Source organism: Microcaecilia unicolor, chromosome 1 (assembly GCF_901765095.1).
Source record: "Microcaecilia unicolor chromosome 1, aMicUni1.1, whole genome shotgun sequence".
NCBI classification, from domain to species: Eukaryota; Metazoa; Chordata; class Amphibia; order Gymnophiona; family Siphonopidae; genus Microcaecilia; species Microcaecilia unicolor.
In genome coordinates, this window is record NC_044031.1 from 419,749,886 (window position 1) to 419,770,903 (window position 21,018).

The 21,018-nt window shown below is 43.6% G+C and overlaps 1 protein-coding gene across 6 annotated transcripts in view; it reads right to left on the reverse strand.

Annotated features, from left to right (window-relative positions):
* The window catches only part of ZNF516 (zinc finger protein 516), a 347,045-nt gene that overhangs the window by 35,082 nt on the left and 290,945 nt on the right, over positions 1–21,018 (reverse strand). For all 6 annotated transcript variants that reach the window (XM_030211770.1, XM_030211812.1, XM_030211788.1 and 3 more), the window contains 3 exons: positions 11,882–13,378; positions 6,036–6,140; positions 5,016–5,083 (listed from right to left, as the gene is read on the reverse strand). In XM_030211770.1, coding sequence (XP_030067630.1) covers positions 5,016–5,083; positions 6,036–6,140; positions 11,882–13,378 — 1,670 coding nt within the window. The remainder of the gene's footprint in view (positions 1–5,015; positions 5,084–6,035; positions 6,141–11,881; positions 13,379–21,018) is intronic.

Here is a 21,018-nt window from a genome sequence, read left to right on the forward strand (position 1 = left end):
AGTTGGATTCTAGACACCGACATTTTTCAGGACTGCCTGTCCAAACTGGCTGTCATGTTGGGTATCCTGCTCCAGGTAGTAATGAGATGTGAATGTGTGGACAGATGATCACGTCACAACTTTGCACATCTTCTCTATGGAGGCTGACCTCAAGTGGGATACCAACATGGCCATGGCTCTGACATTATGAGCCTTGATATGACCTACTAGAGTTAGCCCTGCCTGGGCATAAATGAAGGAGATGCAATCTACTAGCCAATTAGAAATCATGTATTTGCTAACTTTGACCTCATCCCTTTAAGATGGAACTCCAACCCTACTTTAGGAATGGACAAGGTATACGGAAACTTAGTGTAAGGTGGATCAGCTACTAGGGCCTGAAGTTCACCAACTCCACTTGCTGAAGTGACCGCCATGAAAAGCACAACTTTCCAGGTCAAATACTTCACATGACAGGAATCAAGTGGCTCAAAAGAAGCTTTCATGAGGTGGGTGAGGACAATGTTGAGATCCCACAACACAGTTGAATGTTTGACAGGGGGTTTTATCAATAGCAAAACTCTCATGAAGCGAATATCTAGAGGCTGTACAAAGATGGGAATACCTCCTACACGGCGATGATAAGCACTAATTGCACCATGATGAACCATTACAGAGTTAGTTTTCAAACCAGACTCCGAGAGGTACAGGAGGTATTCAAACAGTTTTTGTGTAGGGCAACTGAGGTGATCTGAGGTCTTGCCCTCATACCAGACAGCAATTTTCCTCCACTTGAATGAATAACACCTCTTAGTGGAGTCTTTCCTGGAAGCCATTAAGATGCTAGAGACACCCTCTGGCAAATTTAAGAATTCAAATTATATGCTCCTAGCTCATTTGCGGGTGGATTCGACAACCAGAGAATGGTGAGGTAGTTGTGCCTTCTCGAATTTGGGAACCTTCTCAATACGATACTACGTATCCACCTTCTTAGGTGCAACCTGCACTGAGAAGAGAGATTCACTGTTCTTCATCTTTTAATGACAGGGTGCAATAGTACTGTGACCCCTTCCTCAATAGGCGATTCATAATCCAGAATAGATAACATCTCTGTCCTGGGCTCATCCTCCACCTCCAACTTAAGTGGGATGGCAGAAGCCATCTCCTTGACGAAACTGGTACAAGAGACCCCCAGGTGAAGATTTACATCTCTTTTGAGGTGGAGAGAAATCAGAAGGTACCCCGTAAGACTCCTCCAAGAAGTAATGAGGGTCTTCTTCTGAGTCCCATGAGAGGTCCCAGTCAGACTCCTCACAGACCAGTCTAAGTACTCCCATGCCCTTGGAGAGATCCACGGTTCCTCAAAGGGTGCTGACGTCAAGATCGATTCATGCAGTACCGCTCTCGATGTCAGGCTGTACCTTGCTTAGACTGGTCTGAGTCTGTGCCTGCCTCAGCTCAATGGAACCATGTCCATGCCAGAAAGAGCACAGAGGTACAGCCCGATATTGAGAGCGGTACTGCATGAATCCTCATTGTTATATTCCACTGTTCCATTCCCAAATGATGTTTTGACTTTGACTTTGTCTTCCCATAACTCTTCGCTATGTAACCCATAATCGTAATGCAACAAATTGTATTTCCATAATTCACAATATATTGTAAGCCACACTGAGCCCGCAAATAGGTGGGAAAATGTGGGATACAAATGCAATAAATAAAATAATAAAATAAAAATTTGAGGCACCGGCACCGTGGATCTTTCCATGGGCATGGGGTAGAGCCTCAGGAAGAATCTGGGGCTGATCCGCGGTTGGCTCAAGCACCCTCAATGCCTGAGCAGATTGCAACTGCAGCATCTGTGTCAGCTCCTCCCTGAACATGGCTCGGAACCACACATTGAAGCAAGACATCGGCAAAGACGAGAGATCCAGGAGAGAGGCAGCCCGAGAAGGTGTTGGTGCCAAACCAGAAGTGGGAACCTGGCTGCTCAGAGACATGTGCACCAGCACCTCCACCAAAGAGGGGAACCACTCCTCCCAGTGCTGACACTTCTCAGGTACCGGCAATGCCAATGCCAATGCTCCGCTCTTGACACCGTTCATCGAAAAGGACTGATGCTTATGCTTCTTAGGCTTCCTCTGATGCTCAGCATCGCGGCTCTTCGGTGCTGACGAGGACAACATAAAACCTGTACATGCCCTCAGTGTTGGCTCCCATGCTGACCAGTCCCAGAGCCTACTTTCAGCGCCCGATGTCAAGAGAGGTGGACACCTCCTCGATGCCGGTGCACTCCCAGTGGTAGTTGAAGTCTTAGCAACCATCAAGGGCAATGCTTCCTGTGCCTATGTCGATGGATCGGCCTTCGAGGAGCCAAAAAATCTCTCCTGTTGGACCCATCATGTCCTCTGTGTCCTCAATTGTATTTGCAAACAGAGAGAACAAGAGTTAGGCTCATGGTCAGGCCCAAGGCAAAAAGTCCAAGAGAGTAGGGAAAAGGGATGGCTCTTCAAAAATGAACTATGGAAACAAAAAGTATGTTAAATACAGTGTTTATTGTTGATACACTCATATACTTTGAAAACTGAAGGCCCAAGGCACCCAATGCACCAGGAGTGCGGGTCTGTCAAAGAAATCACCTGATTACACTGGGTGCACCTTTAGAAGCCAATGGGGTCTTCTTGGACATTGAGAAAAGAATCACAGCCAAATTAAACTCAATTGTGAACTGTAGAAAGGGGCAGTGTTCAAATTCAGGGCGGTGTTCCGGCCTAAATGGGCCCAGCAATTCGTGAAAAAGAAAGGAAACTTGAAGAGCTGAAAACACTACAAAAATTAAAGGGCAATAGAATAAAATAAAGAGGAAGGAATAATAATTATGAAAGGGACAAAAATAACCACACAGGTAGGCACTGACAGAAGAACATGATGACGTCTCTTCCCTGCTCCGTGGATAAACAAAGACTGAGGGACGAGCGCTCACACGTCAGGCGGGAGGGCATCAGAGCATGCATGGTGGGACACTGCTAGAAAATTCTACATTAATCTTGCTAGTCAGCATCTGCACATGGCTCCGTCGGATGATGCCACTCAGCTGAGAGAATACAACTGGCCTGCTTGTCCTCGGAGAAAAAACACTAAACTCTGGCAGAGAATAAAAGTTACAACAGGAGTGATGGTGAAGGTGACAATGATAAGGATGGATCAACGAGTGAAGGTGAAATGGTGCAATGTTGTCTGACTGGAAGAGATGCCTGACACTTTATTTTACTGAAATAAGAAATCAGATAGGAAAAACCTGTGTTTCTTGCTCTGCAAGCTATACTCGCAGTTGTACATCAACCCTTACTACTAAGGGCTTATGTGTAAGAAATCTTTCTGTAAAAGGAACATCACATTGAAGGTTTTATTAAATGTCACTATGGAACACATTTGAACCCAACAGCCACTCTACAGTCTAACAGCAACAAGTAGATATTTTCCAGTAGGCCGGCTGGGTTAGGTTCTTTCATGCCAGAGAGGAACTAATCTGGATTTGGAAGTGCCGGCCTTGAAATGTAAAGTGCAATACTTTGCCATCTAGTTTTTAGCGGCATGCATATTAGTGGTATTTTAAGGTTACATTTTCATAAATACAGATTGAAAAATCCAGATTACTGCTGAACCCAATTCAGGAAACTCACATGCTTACATCAAAGGCCCCAAACATCTGCTGGCAGCCATGAATTCTCACCAAACATTTAGCAAAGCTCCCCAAAACCCTGGTGGTCCCAAGAACTTGTACTGTTAAGAAGTTGGGTAATTTTTAGGTAATCCTCAGAAGCTAACAGCAAATTCACAAAAAACTTTCATTAAAAAAAATTGAGTTTTACTAATGCATGCAAACTTGGCTCTTTAACCTTCTGAGTTACTTTTGTGGCCTACTCCTTCCAGAGAGAAACCTATGTGACAAAAGTGATTAAGACAATACTGTATTCTGTAGCAAAAAAGTTGAAAAAAATATACTTTAAAGTATCTCAATGGGTTCTGCAAAGGGAGAGATAACTTTCTATGCGGTGTTCAAAATTTCTTCCTTTTTTTTTAAAGTGAAGACAAATTCAGCAGTCAAGCCCACCGCTGCTCGCCAATCTTTCTACAACTCAAGTGCTAGAAGTCTTTTTGGATATGGTCAAATTTTCCACAAAGTACTGGGACCATGTCAAGATTTTCCACAAAGCACTAGGACCATGTCAAGGCTCAAACAGTTAATAGTTTCTCTGCAGTCTTGTTTTGGCCTAGCAGATGTATCAAAGAATTGAGAAAGGTGTTAAGAGGCTGCCAAGACAGGAAATGCTGTACATAAGAAACAGGAAAGCACACCACCACACTGAGCCTAAAGAAGCAGCAAGACAAGTTTTTCAAAGACACAGATTACAGGAGAGGAATACTCTTTAGAAAAAAAAATGGAGGAGGGTGTGTATGTGTATCTTTCTATCTATTGAATGTGTACATATATATTTTTATCCACAGATAAACATAGATATATGCTATAAATAAGTCCAGTCTTCAACAGCCACAAGGCGGTCAGGCTTTCAGAATAATCTTAATGGATATTAGCTTGCCCATTGCCTCGACTGTATGAAAATCTGTTTCATGTACATTTACTAAGGATATCCTGAAAACCCCACCAGTTGTTTTGGTCCTCGAGGACTGGAGTTCAGCATTCCTGCTGTACAGGATAACATTCTGTGAAGGATATGTGTTTATTTCCACTCCATTCCCCCAAGTTCACTAGTCAACACCTTAATGTAAACAAACATGTAATTAACTACCTTTTAGAGTTGTACAACATAATCTGAGAAAATGCAACAAAAAATGTGTTTCCATTTTATTTTTCTTTAATGAGAGGGTCTAATATTAAAGCAAGAGAAAAATAATACCCATGCATCTACCAAAAAATTGAAAGAGTCTGTGCTTTGCTGATGAGTATCAATGTACAACTTTCCTTCCCAGCAACCACATTAATAATCAAACACCCAATTAATTGTAAAACATACTTGTTTTGGGGCATCTGCGGAGGTGGTGTGAACTTCAGTACCTCGGAGTCCATTAGACTCAAATACCACTGTGGGAACAAGGGGGCTTGTTAACAGATGAACATTCAAGGTTCGTTAGTGTGTGTACATTATTAGAGACCATTACAGTTAAACCACGTTCAAACAAGTCACCAGCTACTAGCCTGTGGCCAGCACATACCAATTTACTGCTACACTTACTGTAAAAATGCGTTTTAATAGCTGCCTAGAGCCACTGCCCTTTTTAAGTCTGACTTCTGTGCCAAAGCAAGCAATCACTGACAATATTAATTATCAGTGCATGTGGAAAAGGACAATCTGTTTGTGCCAATAACCATTTTGGTCCCTATCACTTTGCATTACAGTGGCTTAGACATATAGGCATCATTCACATGTTATACAGGGAAGTCACAAGTCTCTCTCCTACCGTGCTCATGCTCTACCTTGAGACTTGATCAATTTTAGCTTGCCAATCAAGTTCAAATGTGAATCATTTTGATTTAAGATAACCCGGACAGGTTAATTCCACCTGCCCTGCTTTGTTAAGGTCTGGTATTTGAAAATCTGAGGAAAACCTAGTCTCAGACCAAACTGTTACAGTCAGATGAAGGATGGAAACAAAAGGCTTATGGGATGCTGAAATGGGTATGCTGGATTTCAAGTTTGTGCTGGTGGCAACAGAAATAATTTGCATATTCATTCGACTGCCCTAGCCTCTAATTAAAACAAAACATTTACAGCAGACTATTAGTACAAATCAGTTCATCGCAATTAAAGGCAGAAAACAACATCAGGTGTGGAATACAGAGCGCAAAATGGGACTAAAACACTATTAACAATGAAAAATCAGCCAGCACATTGCTAAAAAACAGCAACGTAACCGTCGAGTGTAGTAAGATTCCAAATAATTGCCAAATTAAGTGACATTGTTCTGAGACTACAAAAGAACTCTACATGCTAGGCAAGCAAAAAAATGAAAATGAATAAATTACAAAAAGGTACCTGTATGGGACCTCATATGAGTCCTGAGGTGACTGGGCTGGTTGAAGGATTTCCCACATTCTTTACAGATGTAGTCTCCTTGGTGTGCTTGTGTCCTAAGCACCCCTGTGGTTGAAGGTAGAGGGGACAAGGGAGGGGCAGAGAGACAGAAAGGGATGAAAACATAATACCCAACGAAAAATATTAGTATGTCTAAGCACAGCAGTGTCCAAAATCAGCCCTCGCCCAGTTGGGTATTCAGGATTTGCAAAATTAATATGCATGAGATCTATCTGCATACAATGGAGGTAGTGCATCAAATAGGTCTCATGCATATTCATTGGGGAAATCCAGAAAACCTGACTGGACCGAGGTTGAACACCCTTGGTCTAGCATGTCATTAATTGAGGCTACCTTCAGATCCTGGAAGACAATTGTCACCCTTCATCTAGACTTTGGCCGACAAACCCAGCACACACAGGACTGCCAGAGCGCATAAATTACGCTGAATTACACAAAGCTCCCTGTGAAACGCCTGCTTTTTGGCTGATCTGTCAGGCATGTGCTTCTCAGTGCAGCTGGAGCCCTTTTTAGCCCTCACCCAGCTCTGCAAAGCAACACATCAGACAAATCTAAGTGACTTCAGTGTGGTGGAGTTACAGGAAGGGAGAGGAGCCAGGGGCTGTCTGTCCCTCAGGGGCTGAAATATCCTGGAGACAAATGGAGAGTGAGTGGGGCTATCACAGGCCTTTATTCGCCTGCCAGTTCCGCTTGGGCACAGACTAAACATGTTTGTGAAGGAAAGCACCAGCCTGACATACTGAAACAGTAGAGGTGCAGGAGTCTTCCACTTGGCCCCAGGGTATACATGTTTTCTAGGCCATTAGGAAAACCACTCAAAGCAGTTCTGTTTTTCCCCAAAAGGTCAGTTTACAGCTTCTGACTTAAAGGGCTAGCCTTGAATTTTTGTTGCTGATCAAGACAGACACATTTGAGACTTTTGTTGTTTTGCTTCCTGCCATTTTCTGCTTCTGAAAGGTTTATTTATTTAATTTGTTTGCATTTGGTTTGGTAGATCATGTTTCATGAGAGGCTTGACTGGTGGAAAAGGCTGTGACTGAGGAGTCTGACAGAACTTTAGATAAGCAGTTCTCAGAGTGTGTGCACAGGACAGGCTTCTAAAAAGCAACTGCATTCTTTGATTTATTCTGTGGTACGTTTTCATCATCCTTCCCCATGTAAACAAGGTGTCAAAGAGCCGGTGCTTTGATTTTCCCATAATCCTACAGTTTGTAAGGAACTTTACACAAAAGCTAAGCCAGTGGTTCCCAAACCTGGTCTTGGAGGCACCCTAGCCAGTCAGGTTTTCAAGGTATCTACAATGAATATTCATGACAGAGATTTGCATACACTGCCTCCACGGCAAGCAAATCTCATGAATTCACTGTGGGTATCCTAAAAACCTGACTGGCTGGAGTGCCTCCAGGACGAGGTTTGGCAGCCACTGACTATGGAAAAGCTCACCATTGTGTCTATCTTCTCCAGATCACTGGCATGCTTCCAAAGCCTCTGCTACAATGCAATAGTAACGTTTGCAGCACATGCATGGCATGCTTCACATGCCTTCAGCATACACACTTCTGTAGGACTGTACACTGCTTACAGTAAACAAAATGATAATGTTATGCTTACTGCATTGGATTGAAAATATTATAACAGAAGCGGGTTGCTGTCTGTTATTCTACATTGTAAAGCTATTTCTGCTCTTATGTACACACAGCTTTAGACTTGTTTCAGTCATCTGCACTGATCCAATTGAATTCCCTAAAGGCTACTCTTATGGAGATGTGAAAAAGAGAAATTTATCTTTATATGATAATTTCCTTTCCTTGAATTCTGCTAAACTAGCCCAGACTGATGAGTTATGTGCCCCTATCAGCAGACAGAGGAAGAGACTTTAAAATTCCGATGGAATCACCAGTAAAACAGGTAGGTGCAGTCAGGAATATTCCAGTATACTAATGTCAAAGCTAAGAGGAGCCTATATTCACATGGAATCCATTAGCAACTGGGGAGCCCTCTGCAGGCCCCACAACATTAAAGAAAACTATGTATAATGAACAAGAAAGAGCAGCTTGAAGCTTAGGACTACCAGGACGCTGCTGTCGTCTCAGGTGGGTCCTGGATTGGTCTAGTAGGACTCGAGAAAAGGAAATTATCAGGCAAGGTTAAATTTATCCTTCCTTATCATCCTGCTAAACCAGTCCAGGCTGATGGGATATACCTAAACTTTATCCCACTGAGCAGAAGAAAAGGAATCCTGTAACAGAGCTCTGCCTAAGACAGCATCTACTTTGACCTGAACATTAACCTTGTAATGTAAAGGAATGCCAGGACCAAAGGTAAGTGGCTGTTTTGCAGATATCCTCAAGGTTGACTGCTTGAGCTTTTGTCCAAGAAGTTGTCTGAGCTCTAGTAGAGTAAGTTCTGAGACCTGCTGAAATCTCTTTCCAACTGAGGTAAGCTGCTCCTATCGCCTCATTAATCTAATCAGCAACAGTAGATTTTGAGGCCACTACACCTTTGCACAGCCTATGAAAACAATACGAACAGCCTATCTGACCCAAGAATTTGTGACCTTTAAGTAAAGGGGAATGGGGCTTGATATACCGCCTTTTTGTGGTTTTTTTGAAAAACTACATTCAAAGCAGTTTACATAGTATATACAGGTACTTATTCGTACCTGGGGCAATGGAGGGTTAAGTGACTTGCCCAGAGTCACAAGGCGCTGCAGTGGGAATTGAACCCAGATCCCCAGGATCAGAGTCCGCTGCACTAACCACTAGGCCACTCTTCCATTCCAAGACAGCTCTGTGTACATCCAGCTTATGAAGGGTTTGAGAACCTGATTTATCTAACTCTGAGAAAACTAGAAGCGCAATCACCTGCTTTACATGAAAGAAGGGAAACCACCTTCAGAAGAAAGGATGGTACCATTCTAATGGAAGCAGAGTGAGCTGAAAAGGACAGGTAAGGACCTCTGCATGAAAAAGCCTGTAATTTGGATGCTCTCCTTCAGCAAAGAATGCTTCAAATGCTCAAAGAGTGTCTTGGACAGAGTCTTCAGAACCAAACTGAGGTCCCGTGAGGGCACCACTCCTCAAACTGGGGGACAAATTTGCTAACTGCCTGCATTAAATGGCCCACATTTGGCTGCACAGCCAGGAAAAAGCGTTCAGTCCTACCTCTGAAATGAGAGAGTGATACCACCTGAACCACTAAAGAATTAAAGGCTAGGCCCTAGTCAAGGCCTCGTGGCAAAAAGGCCTGGATCCATACATCTTGGAGAGATCATCTGCTCCATACACCAAACTTCAAATGCCTACCAGATGTGGACACACGCCAGAGACATGGAAGCATAGCCGCCAAGGGGGGGGGGGGGGGGGGGGGGGGCAGGGGGTACAAAATTCCCCGGGCCTCCAAGAGGGACCCGGCGCTGCAGTCCCACCCGCCCTCCGTCATCGACCGTTTGCCACTGGACCGGGCCCCCTGCATTGAAATCACAGTGCCTCTCACCTCCGTGTAAAAGCGCTGCAGGCAGCAGGACAGCAAATAGCCTCCCTTCAGGCCTCCTTCCCTCCCTGTGTTCCACCCTCATCTGGCATAACTTCCGCGAGGGCGGGACACAAGGAGGGCTGAAGGGAGGCAATCTGCTGCCCTGCAGCACTTTCACACGGAGGTGAGAGGCGCTGTGATTTCAATGCAGGGGGCTCGGCCCTAGACAGAGGGGGACGGGTGGAGGGGGGCGGCGGTGACCTTGGGGGAGCGGGCCCCAGCTCAGTCTGTCGGCGGCCCTGCATGGAAGACTGATAAGCGTGCAGCAAGTTCGCTATGACAGAAGGATGGTAGTCTCTGCACTTTAGGCACCACCTTTCAAGGGCCAAGTTCTAGCGAGGAGGAGTGGCCTAGTGGTTAGGGTGGTGGACTTTGGTCCTGGGGAACTGAGGAACTGAGTTTGATTCCCAGCACAGGCAGCTCCTTGTGACTCTGGGCAAGTCACTTAACCCTCCATTGCCTGCATTGAGCCTGCCATGAGTAGGAAAGCGCAGGGTACAAATGTAACAAAAAAAAAAAGCCAGAAGGGATCTGGATCATCCTTGAGGACTTTGTGTTTGTCTAAAGGAAAGACATGCTAGTTTGCTGCTTTAACTTACCATCTTCCTGTTGTAGAATCATTACTGGAAGCCTTGTATCTTTGAGATCATCATCTGACCCCTGAATCAGGCAGTAGGTTGAAACACAGAATGTCAGGTTCTCCGATAAAGCTTGGCTTCTTTGATCGTGGTCTCTGCCTTCTTTTCCATCTGAGGGCCACTAATCTGCTTCTTTGGCACATTTTGTTTGTATTGTTGTTTCCCTCTGGTCCGCTTGGCCTGCCACCACACTGTCACAGTACATCAGCCCCTGTGCTGTCACCATAGTTGCCAGATTTATCCACAGTTACTTTCTTCAAAAGGACCATCCTCAAATGGAGCAGGGGAAATCAAGATTCTTATATGCTAGGATCCCATTTTAATGGAAACCAGTGATCCACTGGTAAAGTCTAATACCTTGGAAGTAGAACAGTAGCCGAACGAGGCCAACATACCATAGCCAATAGGACCAAATTCAGTGCTACCAGGATCAACAGATATGGATGCTTTGCCACCTTCCAAAGGATCCACAATATTAGGGGCCATGGGGGAATACACAGAGAGGTTCCTCCTCTGGCCAAGGCTGGAGAAAAATATTGATCTCCAATGAAACTTGCTCTTTCCTGTGGCTGAAGAAATGCAGATACTTTAGATTCTGGCTGGACACCATGAGATTGAAGCAAGGAATGCCCCAGTGAACTACTAGAATCTGAAAGACTGAGGGGCTCAACTGCCACTGCCCAGGATCCAGAGAGTATCTCCTGAGAAAATCCACTTGAACACCGACTACTCTCACTATATGAGCCACCAAGGTCACCACCAAATGGCATTCTGCCCAAATCCAACCTATCTTCAGAGCCATCTCTACACTCCTGGTCCCACCTTGCTTGTTGAGGTATGCTACTGCTGTCCCATTGTGTGACAACCCCTCAACTGACTTTCCTTGTAGGAGTGGTTGAAATGTGGCCCTGGCCTCTCTGACTCCTGGAAAGTCAACTAAACAAATCTGCACAATATTAAAACTGAGTTACACATGGCCTGTAAGAGCAGTATCAAATCAAACTGCATCATCAGAACTAGTTTTTTATGTATATATTAACCACTCTATAGAGAACTGTCTTTGTACTTTTTGGAATCTTGCCAGGTATTTGTGACCTGGATTGGCCACTGTTGGAAACAGGATGCTGTGCTTGATGGACCTTTGGTCTTTCCCAGTCTGGGAATACTTATGTACTGTTTCTTCCATCTACATTTCCTACTGAGGAAAGACGAGCACAATCCCAAATATGCTGTAGCAGAGATGACAAGAACTGGCCTCAACACTGAAAACACTAACACTGTGGAGTGGAGGAGTGGCCTAGCGGTTACAGCACCGGTCTTGCAATCCAGAGTTGGCTGGTTCAAACCCTGCTGCTGCTCCTTGTGATCTTGGGCAAGTCACTTAACTCTCCATTGCCTCTGGTACAAACTTAGATTGTGAGCCCTCCTGGGACAGAGAAATATCCAGTGTACCTGAATGTAACTCATCTTGAGCTACTACTGAAAAGGTGTGAGCAAAATCTAAATAAATAAATTTCAGAAGAAAGTGGAATCAAGGCATTACAGTACAATTAGCAAAAGGAGGAAAACATGATGAAAGTATTAAGACAATTCAAAATACATTATTTGTCTTACCTGCATTACCAAAAGAAGAGTTGTTTGCGCCCCAGCTTTGGTACAGTGTAGCAAGGTCCTTTGGAAGGTATGTCTGAAAGATATTTAAAATATCCAAACGTTTTTCATGTCCTTCATCTGCAGAATCGGGCTTAAGGTTGTGAAAAGCTGGAGGAGCCCCGGCTGCACTGGGTGGGGACAGCATTTGGGGACTGGTTCTGGCTCCTGTTGAACAGTTTGCCAACGTTCTCAGTTCATTCATAGCCTTGGTGTGTGATTCCCGCAGAGGCACTGGAGGACTCTCATGTTTAGTGTGATGATCCGATTTACATAAAGAGTGATACGGAGGTTGCATATTAAATTTGGCCTTCACAGTGTCAGATGGGCAATGATTACTAGGAGATGCATAACTAGCACTCCCTTGGGGAATCATATACTTATCAACTTGTTTACTGTTAGTGGGCTGTGGACTTGGCCTAGCCATGGCTGTATGGGTAAGACTGTGGCTTCTATTAAAGCTTCCTGCTTGGACCTGTTTAGGGTTCAATTCCCCAAATCTTTGTTTTAGCTGGGGCTGCTGCATTGCTGTGTTACACTGCTCCTGAGTATGGTTTAGCTTAGGCTGACTGTATCCATCAAGGCCCGAAGACCTTGGCCCACACTGTCCAACCAAATGATTATCTCGTGCTTGAGACACAACAGCTGGCTTGACCGTGCTCCCTGCTGGTGCAGAATTGCTTTTGGATGTTGGCAACCCAACTGATCCCTGGGTGCGTGTAAATCTGGCAACAGGCAGAGGCTGGCATTCTTTACCACCAAGAATTGGAGGGGGGCCAGTGCGCCCACTTCTTGCCAAGAAAACCAAGTGGTTTTTAATGCTCTTGAAGCCATTTTGTTGAATCCATTGTGGAGCCATAGAACTACAGCTGATTTTATGCCAAATTTTTTTGTGCATCCACATAACTTCTGGGTAGTAGGTTTTGTGATTGCAGTAAGGACATTGGTGGACAATTAAAGAAGCCTGCAAAGCTGAGGTAGAAGCCTTGTTGCTTAAGTCATGCCTGCTTGAATTTTGACTGAGATCCAAAGGAACCAGCTCTTGTGACACATCATCACTCTTCTCAAACAGAGGTCGCTCAATGTGAGGGCCCTGCACCTTCTCATGCAAATGGTTATTCTGAGGTCCCAGGGCATTCTGCAAGTCTGTCACTAAAACTGAAGAGGTCTGGCCCATCCCTGAAACAGTGCCAGTGGTAGTAAGCAATCTGTTGGAGCCAGGACGTTCTTTGTTTTGTTGCAGTATTGCCAACTTTGTGTCAAGTGAATCTGAAGATTTTACTAAAGGCCCTTCATTATGATTTTCAAGGCTGAAAGCAGGCAGAACCTGTATCCCTGGTTTACGTATGCTACCATCACACTCGCTAGCTTGTTCCACACCGATTGTGTGACGATGCTTCACAGATGTTGTTAACGTGGGCACCTCTTCTCCAGGAAAATTACAGTGATAGGACTTGTCTCCTGTACAAATAAAAATAACAATTAATTAACCATTTGTTATGAACACAACAGGGTCATCGAGAAAACAAAACAGAATATCAAAAACTTTTTAATAACACTGACCAAAGCAACACTTCGGCATAGATGACATAAAGGTTACAAGAAAACACTCTCCTTATAGTATTGTAATCTGAAAGGATGACATGGGAAGAAACAAAGGATGAACATTCATCAAGGCTACCCTGCCAATAAATAACTTTGTTGAACATAGTCCTGCTTTTCAATAAGTAACTCTGCTTTCTTGCACATGGCCCTAGTTTATGCAAATGAAGTCCTGCATCCCTCCGTGTTTCCCAAAGGTTGCCCATGGTATTTCTTAGCATACACAAAATTGAATTAACATACAATTGATTTCCATATTTTAAAAGCTTTAATGTACAATAAAAAGTCTGTTCTTTTAATTTAACAAGGTCTTTTATTGAAACAAGTGCAGCATGAATATTACAATACAGTGAAACCTCAGTTTTCGTTGACTTCGGTTATCGTCGGTTTCGGTTTTCGTTGATTTTTTCAGTGAAAAATTTGTCTCGGATTTCATTTGTTGACTCGGTTTTCGCTGCTAATTTAGCGAAAACAAAGGGCAACCTACGCATTCTCCTGCTCATTGGATTTACATTGATTCATATGGAAATAATTGCCTCGGTTTTCATCTGTTTCGGTTTTCATTGATTGTTTTCGAACAGATTATCAACGAAAACCGAGGTACCATTGTACTAGGAACCAGCAAACAAGTATGCAACCATTAGCATTTCTCTTATGGCCACTCAGATCCAAGAAATACAGCGCATTTATATCATAGCAAACAGTGTAGTCTTACAGAAACAAAGCTCAGTTTATTTATTTGTTACATTTATACCCCACATTTTCCCACCTATTTGCAGGCTCAATGTGGCTTACAAAGTATCGTAAAGGCGATTGCCATTACAGTTGATAACAAATACAAGGTTGTGTTGTGGTCACAAGTAGAAGTGTATCAGGCGTGAGATGTTTTGTATTTTAGCCCTTTACAGTTTGGGTAAATTAGGTTTAGGTATGATCGTGCTGATCCGAGTCTGTTTCTGGTTGGTAGATCAATGAGGTCTGTCATGTATCCTGGGACTATGCCGTAAATGATTTTGTGGAGTAAAGTGCAGATTTTGAAGATGATCCGTTCTTTGATTGGGAGCCAGTGCAGCTTTTCTTGAAGGGGTTTAGCGCTTTCGAATTGTGTTTTACCATATATCAGTCTGGCTGCTGTGTTTTGGGCGGTCTGGAGTTTTTTTGTGAGTTGTTCTTTGCATTCCGCATAGATATCTTTGCAGTAATCTGCATGGCTTAGGACCATTGATTGTATTAGTTTACGAAAGGTATCCCTCAGGAAGAAAGGTTTTATTCGTTTGAGTTTCCACATTTGAGTAGAACATTTTCTGTATTACGGTTTTTACTTGGCTCTCGAGAGTGAGGTTGCAGTCGATAGTTACTCCGAGTATTTTTAGGCTATCTGAAATAGGGAGTGTGTGTCCTGGGGTGTTTAAGATTGCAGGTTTGAAGTTGTTATGTTGAGAAGAGAGGATAAGGCAGTGTGTTTTTTTTCAGTGTTCAGTTTGTTGGAATGAGTTTGCCCAGGAATTCATGATGTTCAGGCTATCATTTATTTCATTGGTTATTTCAGTCAAGTCATGTCTGAAGGGAATGTAGATTGTAACGTCATCTGCATAGATGAATGGGTTAAGGCCTCGTTTGGATAAGGACTTTGCCACTTTATATTAATTTTAAAGTTAAATCCCTTTTCCTTCCGTCCCCAACCCCGCCCCCCAGGACAGCCAAACTCCATGAAGTACAAACTTACTCTGTCCATGCTCCATAACAACAAGATAAGGTGAGAATGCTCTCTTACAAACATAATTAAGCTACGGGACTGCACAACTTTTGCAGTTTCTCCAAAGCTTTTAAAGGCATAGCCCTAAGCTTGCCCATGGTACAGATGTATCGCAAACAGCACTAGGGCTGCCGAAAGACAAAGCCAGACCTAGGACAAACACCTCCCTGTGCCCACCCGCTGCCCCTCCCCCCCAGGCCTGCTTACTTGTCTTCTCTCCTGCTAGCTCCGCTCTGCTGAATAGGTCCTTCTTCCTGCTGCGTCCAAAAAGAAAGTACTTTACACAGTAGGAAGGTCTCAGCAGGAAGATGGACCTGTGGCTGGTAGAACAGAGTCAACGCAATAACTGTGCTCTGCAGCACACAGGAGGAGGACAGCCATGCTAGTGCCGGGCCTCCCTTGGAGGACAGGCCCTGGGGAATTCCCCCCCCCCCCTCGGTAGCCCTGAACGTCACTTCCAAGCCCAAATGAAGGGATGTTTAGCTCAAGCTTGGAAAGACCTGATGGTATATGGGCTGCAATTATACACTGTTGGATTTGAAAATATTTTGCTGTTGTGAGCCCCGGAGCAGATTTAGTAAGCAAAATAATTTCAGAGTCACAAGGAATTTTATAGCCCAATATAATTTGAACACAGCATTGTACTGCCCCCCAATAAACTCCAAAAGATTACCGTCTCCGTTGAGTCTTTTTCCAAGATGGCCTCAATGAGAAATCATCTATGTATGGAGGCACTCAGATTCTCTGATTGTGGACGTGCACTGCCACCACTACCATAATCTTGGAAAAGGTACAAGGTGCTGTGGCTAGGATAAAGGCTACTGTCCCAAACTGAAAATGACTACCAAAAACACCACAAAACCATAAGTACCTGTGTGTCTCCCTGATCACAATAAGCGGATATGTTTCCATTAGGTCCAGGGAGGTTAAGAAACCTCCTGGCCTGACTAAGGCTATCTCCAACTGCGAGGTCTCTATGAGAAAGTAAGGTACCTACAGGAAAGCAATGACTCCTTTCAAATCTAATACAGGACAACAAAGTAAACCAAGCATCAGCTTAGAACCTGGTCCTGACAGGGAACCAGCTCTACGGCTCCAAGGTGGCACACCTTTGAAGTGTGATTTCCACAGCCTCTCTTGAAAGGAGAACCACAGGGAGATGCCACTGAGGCATATAAAAGGAATCTGCAAACTCTAGGATGTACCCATGCTGGATCACCTTGAGGACCCACTGGTCTGAAGTTATAAGGGCCATCTGTGGTAAAGCCTGCCCCCACTTGCACTTCCAAGGGGCCCTGCTGACCCTCATTGGAGCCCTTTGACTCCTGCCAGGAAGGGCAAGGTAGTGAGATCTGTTGCTTTTCGAGCTCCATAAAAGAACCCTTCCTTTTGTGATTTTGAGGACACAGAGATGGCCAGAGCCTGTATGCACAGGTGGTACTATTGCTAGACTTTAGCCCTGCCCTGAGGTCAGTCCTCTTGAAGACAGTGGGGCTTGGCTTCACTGAGATCCTTCATCAGCTTCTCTAAATAGTAAGTGGCCCCTGAAGGGCATGTGTTGCAGGCCAGACTGGCCACCCAAAGGCTAAGCCTCAGCCACATTTGGGCTGCCCCCACCATGCTGCCATCCATGAAGAAATGAGGAACATAAAGAATGACCTCTAGAAAGGCCGTCTCCCATTCTAAGCAGGCCACCTCCGGGGACATCGGCATCTGCTAGGCCCATCTCAAGAGATCAAAGACCATATAGCCCCTACACAAGGAGGTCTTGATTCCCATGGCTGTTTCAGCAGTTACCTCTACCTTTTGATCTTGGGCATCCTTAAAGGCAGAACCTCCCTACTGTGACAAGGGTATCTACGTTAGGCAGGTGAAAAAACCTATCCCGATCCTCATGAAGTAAGGGATAGAAACTGCTGAAAATGCGATTCTGCGATTTTTTAACTGCCATTAAATAAAATGATTAGCAAGACACTAACAACAGACAATAAAATGTTTATTTGGATTACAGCCCTACTTACGACAAATATTTTCTGCAGCCCTCCCAGCAGGAATCAAAAATTTGCAGAAGTTAGTGCATTTAAAACAATTTGAGTCACAGCTGCACCTATCACAAATATTTTAAAACTCAATTTATCAGCTCATTTTTCTTTGCCTGCTTCCCCAATATTTTCCCTGGGAAAAGGCTTACGAGTTTGATGATAAATGCAGACGCCTTACAGGCACAAAAAGATCTCTAAAACCGCCAGCTCTAAAGCATTTCTGAAAACAGGAGAGTTGAGAGAAACAGTCTCCCACTTTCTTCAGCTGTAGATCAGCTTTTAGGGCACCACTGCCTTACCTAGGCTATTACAAATTACTATTTAGGGCAAGGGTGAGCAAGTTCGGTGCTTGAGGGCTGCAAAGAGGTAAAAGTGATATCTCTAAGGAATATGCACCAGATAGATTTGAATACACTAGAGATAGTAGGCATGCATATCTCTATCAAGAATATTCACTGAGGCAGGGGTTCTTAACGTTTTTGGGAATTCTGAGCAGGTGAGGGGCAGGGTGGTCTCAGAGCGGCTTTTTAAGGGGTCATGTACATCTCTGTGCATTGCCACAGCTAGGAATGTGCAAAGTTTCTATACAAGTAAAAGCTGTATGGTACATGGATTTAGTAAATACTGCAGTTTTTACTCATGGTAAAACACCACTCCCCGTGCTGTCTTTATTGTGGCTTACTAATAGGACAGACAGAGTAGGCCTTAAGAAATTTTTATTGACTCTAGGGGCCAACCCAAAAACTTGGGAGCAAGCAGCTAAACTGGCTCCTTAATGGACTGATTTACTAGCTGATTTCTCATTCCTTGACTAAGGAAAAAAAAAAAAAGATTAGCATAACAGGCCTACGGACCCTTGCAAACCCCTGGCAAAAACACATAGCCTGTGACTCTTCAATACCTTGTATTCTTTTGGAAAAGGCTAGGACCAAGGGTACTGTCCCAAACTGAAAATGCCTACCAAGAACACCACAGAATGGTAAGAAGTACCTGTGTGTCTTCCTGGTCACAATAAGCAGATATAGCAAGTCACTTAACCCTCCATTGTCAAAGGTACAAAGAAGTACCTGTATACACCATGTAACCACTTTGAAAGTAGTTGGAAAAAAACCACAGAAAGGCGGTATATCAAGTACCATTCCCTTTCCCCTTTCTATGATTTCTTCCTGGATACTATTAGAACCTAATTACCTGATATTTCAGAAGAAGCTGAAAACTTTTTTTATTTGATAAGTGATATAGATTTGGGCTGTTTGATGATTTTATTGATGCTCATTTTTATTTGCTACTGTGACTTTTATAATTTGTGAACTGTGTTGAATCCGAAAGGGGATAAAGCGGTATACAAATTTTATTTTTTATTGATAGTCATCCCCTCCCCTTTTGTCACCCAGTCTTTCTTTCTCCATCACCCTCTTTCCTTTCATTATCCAGTCTCTCTTTTAACCTGTTCCTTCTCACCAATCTCATTCCCTAATTCCTCCCTCCACAAACTGCTGGTCTTTCCCCTCTGCCCCAATCACAGTGACAAGAGGAAGAGCTGAATGGCTGCACACTGGGCCACATCCTTCACCTCTGCTGCTCTACATTTGAACTGCGGGGCTGTAGAGGCAGTCTGGCCCAGTGCGGGGCTGTAGAGGCAGTCTGGCCCAGTGCGACAGAGACACAGCCTGATGGGCAGCCTTTTACTTCTTCCTCTTGCCTTCACAATCTCAGCAGCAGAGGGAGGAGGGATATTGAATATCGAACATTGTGTTCTCATGGTGAGAGCAGCATTACTATCTGATGATCCCTGAAGCATGAAAATATTGTATGAAAGTGGCTATTACATTGTTTGAGAAATTTTGCTACAGAGGGATATACTGTTGAAGTGTATACAGGGGAAGAAGGGGAATATTTCTGTGAGAAGATGTGGTTGTTTGGGACAAGTACAGATTATATTGTTTGTAAAGTCCACACACATGAAATAGTGGTCTGTTAAATTGAATATTTCTGGGATAAGCAGCATAAAATGTTTTGTACTTTTTTGGGAGCTTGCCAGGTATTTGTGACCTGGATTGGCCACTGTTGGAAACAGGATGCTGGGCTTGATGGACCTTTGGTCTGTCCCAGTATGGTAATACTTATGTACTTATGTTATGTAGGATAAGTGGTCTGCCCAAGCTACAACATTCAACTGTTACCAGCTAACAGAGGCACTCCTCTCTATTGTCAAATTGAAAGAGTTGGCTTTCTGCTCTCTAAGAATTGTTTGTTTCTCAAGTTGAGAGTAGGCCTGCTTGTTTATCTGATAGAGTAAAAAGCCTGTCCATGTAGACAGGTATCTAATCCAGCTGACAGAATCAGTTGTCTAGACAGTCTTGTCAGGGGATCTTTCTGCCAAATTGTCAATCGTCTCTTTTAATCATCATATTTTATTAAAGAATTACTGAAGACTTACCTTTTCAACAAGGCATACCGCATTGACCCATCTTTTGAACTTTAACGTATTATATGAACTGTAACGCATTACCACTGTATCTATTATTCCAAATTTGATCTCTTTATACCTGTTTGCTTAATTCTACTATATCACTTATGTTCTTTATGTAATACCGCTTGTATCTTTTACTCTGGAATGGTGATCGCCATGACGGATCAGTGTAAACCACATTGTGCCTGCAAATAGGTGGGAAAATGTGGGATACAAATGCAACAAACAAATAAATAAATAAAATAAAACAGGCGGGGAAAACTGTGCAAATTCTACATTGTGCGGAATTCTCTCATGCATAGGTAATGCATCATACATGCAGTGTACTTGATGGCTGCTATGCGGAAGGCACAAGTATATAATGTCAATGAAGAAAATGGACAGAAATGCTCCACGCTACCCTTCTTGATGCCAAATCTTTTATCGGTGGAAAAATTCATTTGGCAGTCAACTTAGTTAAGATTTGATCAGGGCTTAGAGAACCTATATTCGGTTCCTTCTAGCTCTTGGCAGACAAATGCTACTGACTGCTGCAGTTCAATTCACCACATGAGAAAGAGAGGGTCAGCTTCTACTCTGCTGTCACTACATTCAAGCGATATTACCATCAGTAATTACAGTGATCAGTGGATGATAATATTGTCAAACTGCAAGCACACAACATTATTTAAGCCTGTTAGTGTTATAATAAGCCAGGACAAACACTACATTTTGTTTAAAATGGGTTGGAGCTTGCCTGACCCAACACAGGGACCCAAATAATCATCTTTTCAAAGAATTAGCAGCTCCCCCATTCCTCCCTGTGCAAACAAAGACAGCTGTAAAGCTTTTTTCCTTCTACCTCCCCACCCCGTCTACCTCCTCACAAAAAAACCTGGAAAAAAACCTGGGAGTGGGAGGGCCTTTAATCTGGCTCCAAGTGAGCTCTGAAAAAGTGCTTCAGCAAAACCAAAACAATCGAGAAAGCAAAACAAAACAACAAATACACACATAGAAAGCAATGAATGATACTACAGGCAATATGTCTGAATATAACAAGCTGCTTCGTTCACCACCAGCATAAACTCAACCTATGACAAATAACGTGTATAAATCTCATAAACTGGGGAATGGGTATTTTCCAGAGTCGCAGCAAGTCGGACTGGAATGTGGTCTTTTGGGGGGAGGGGGGTCATTTTATAAACACCTGCATGAGTGAAAAATCTGTATGCACTCTTCACTGTGGAGC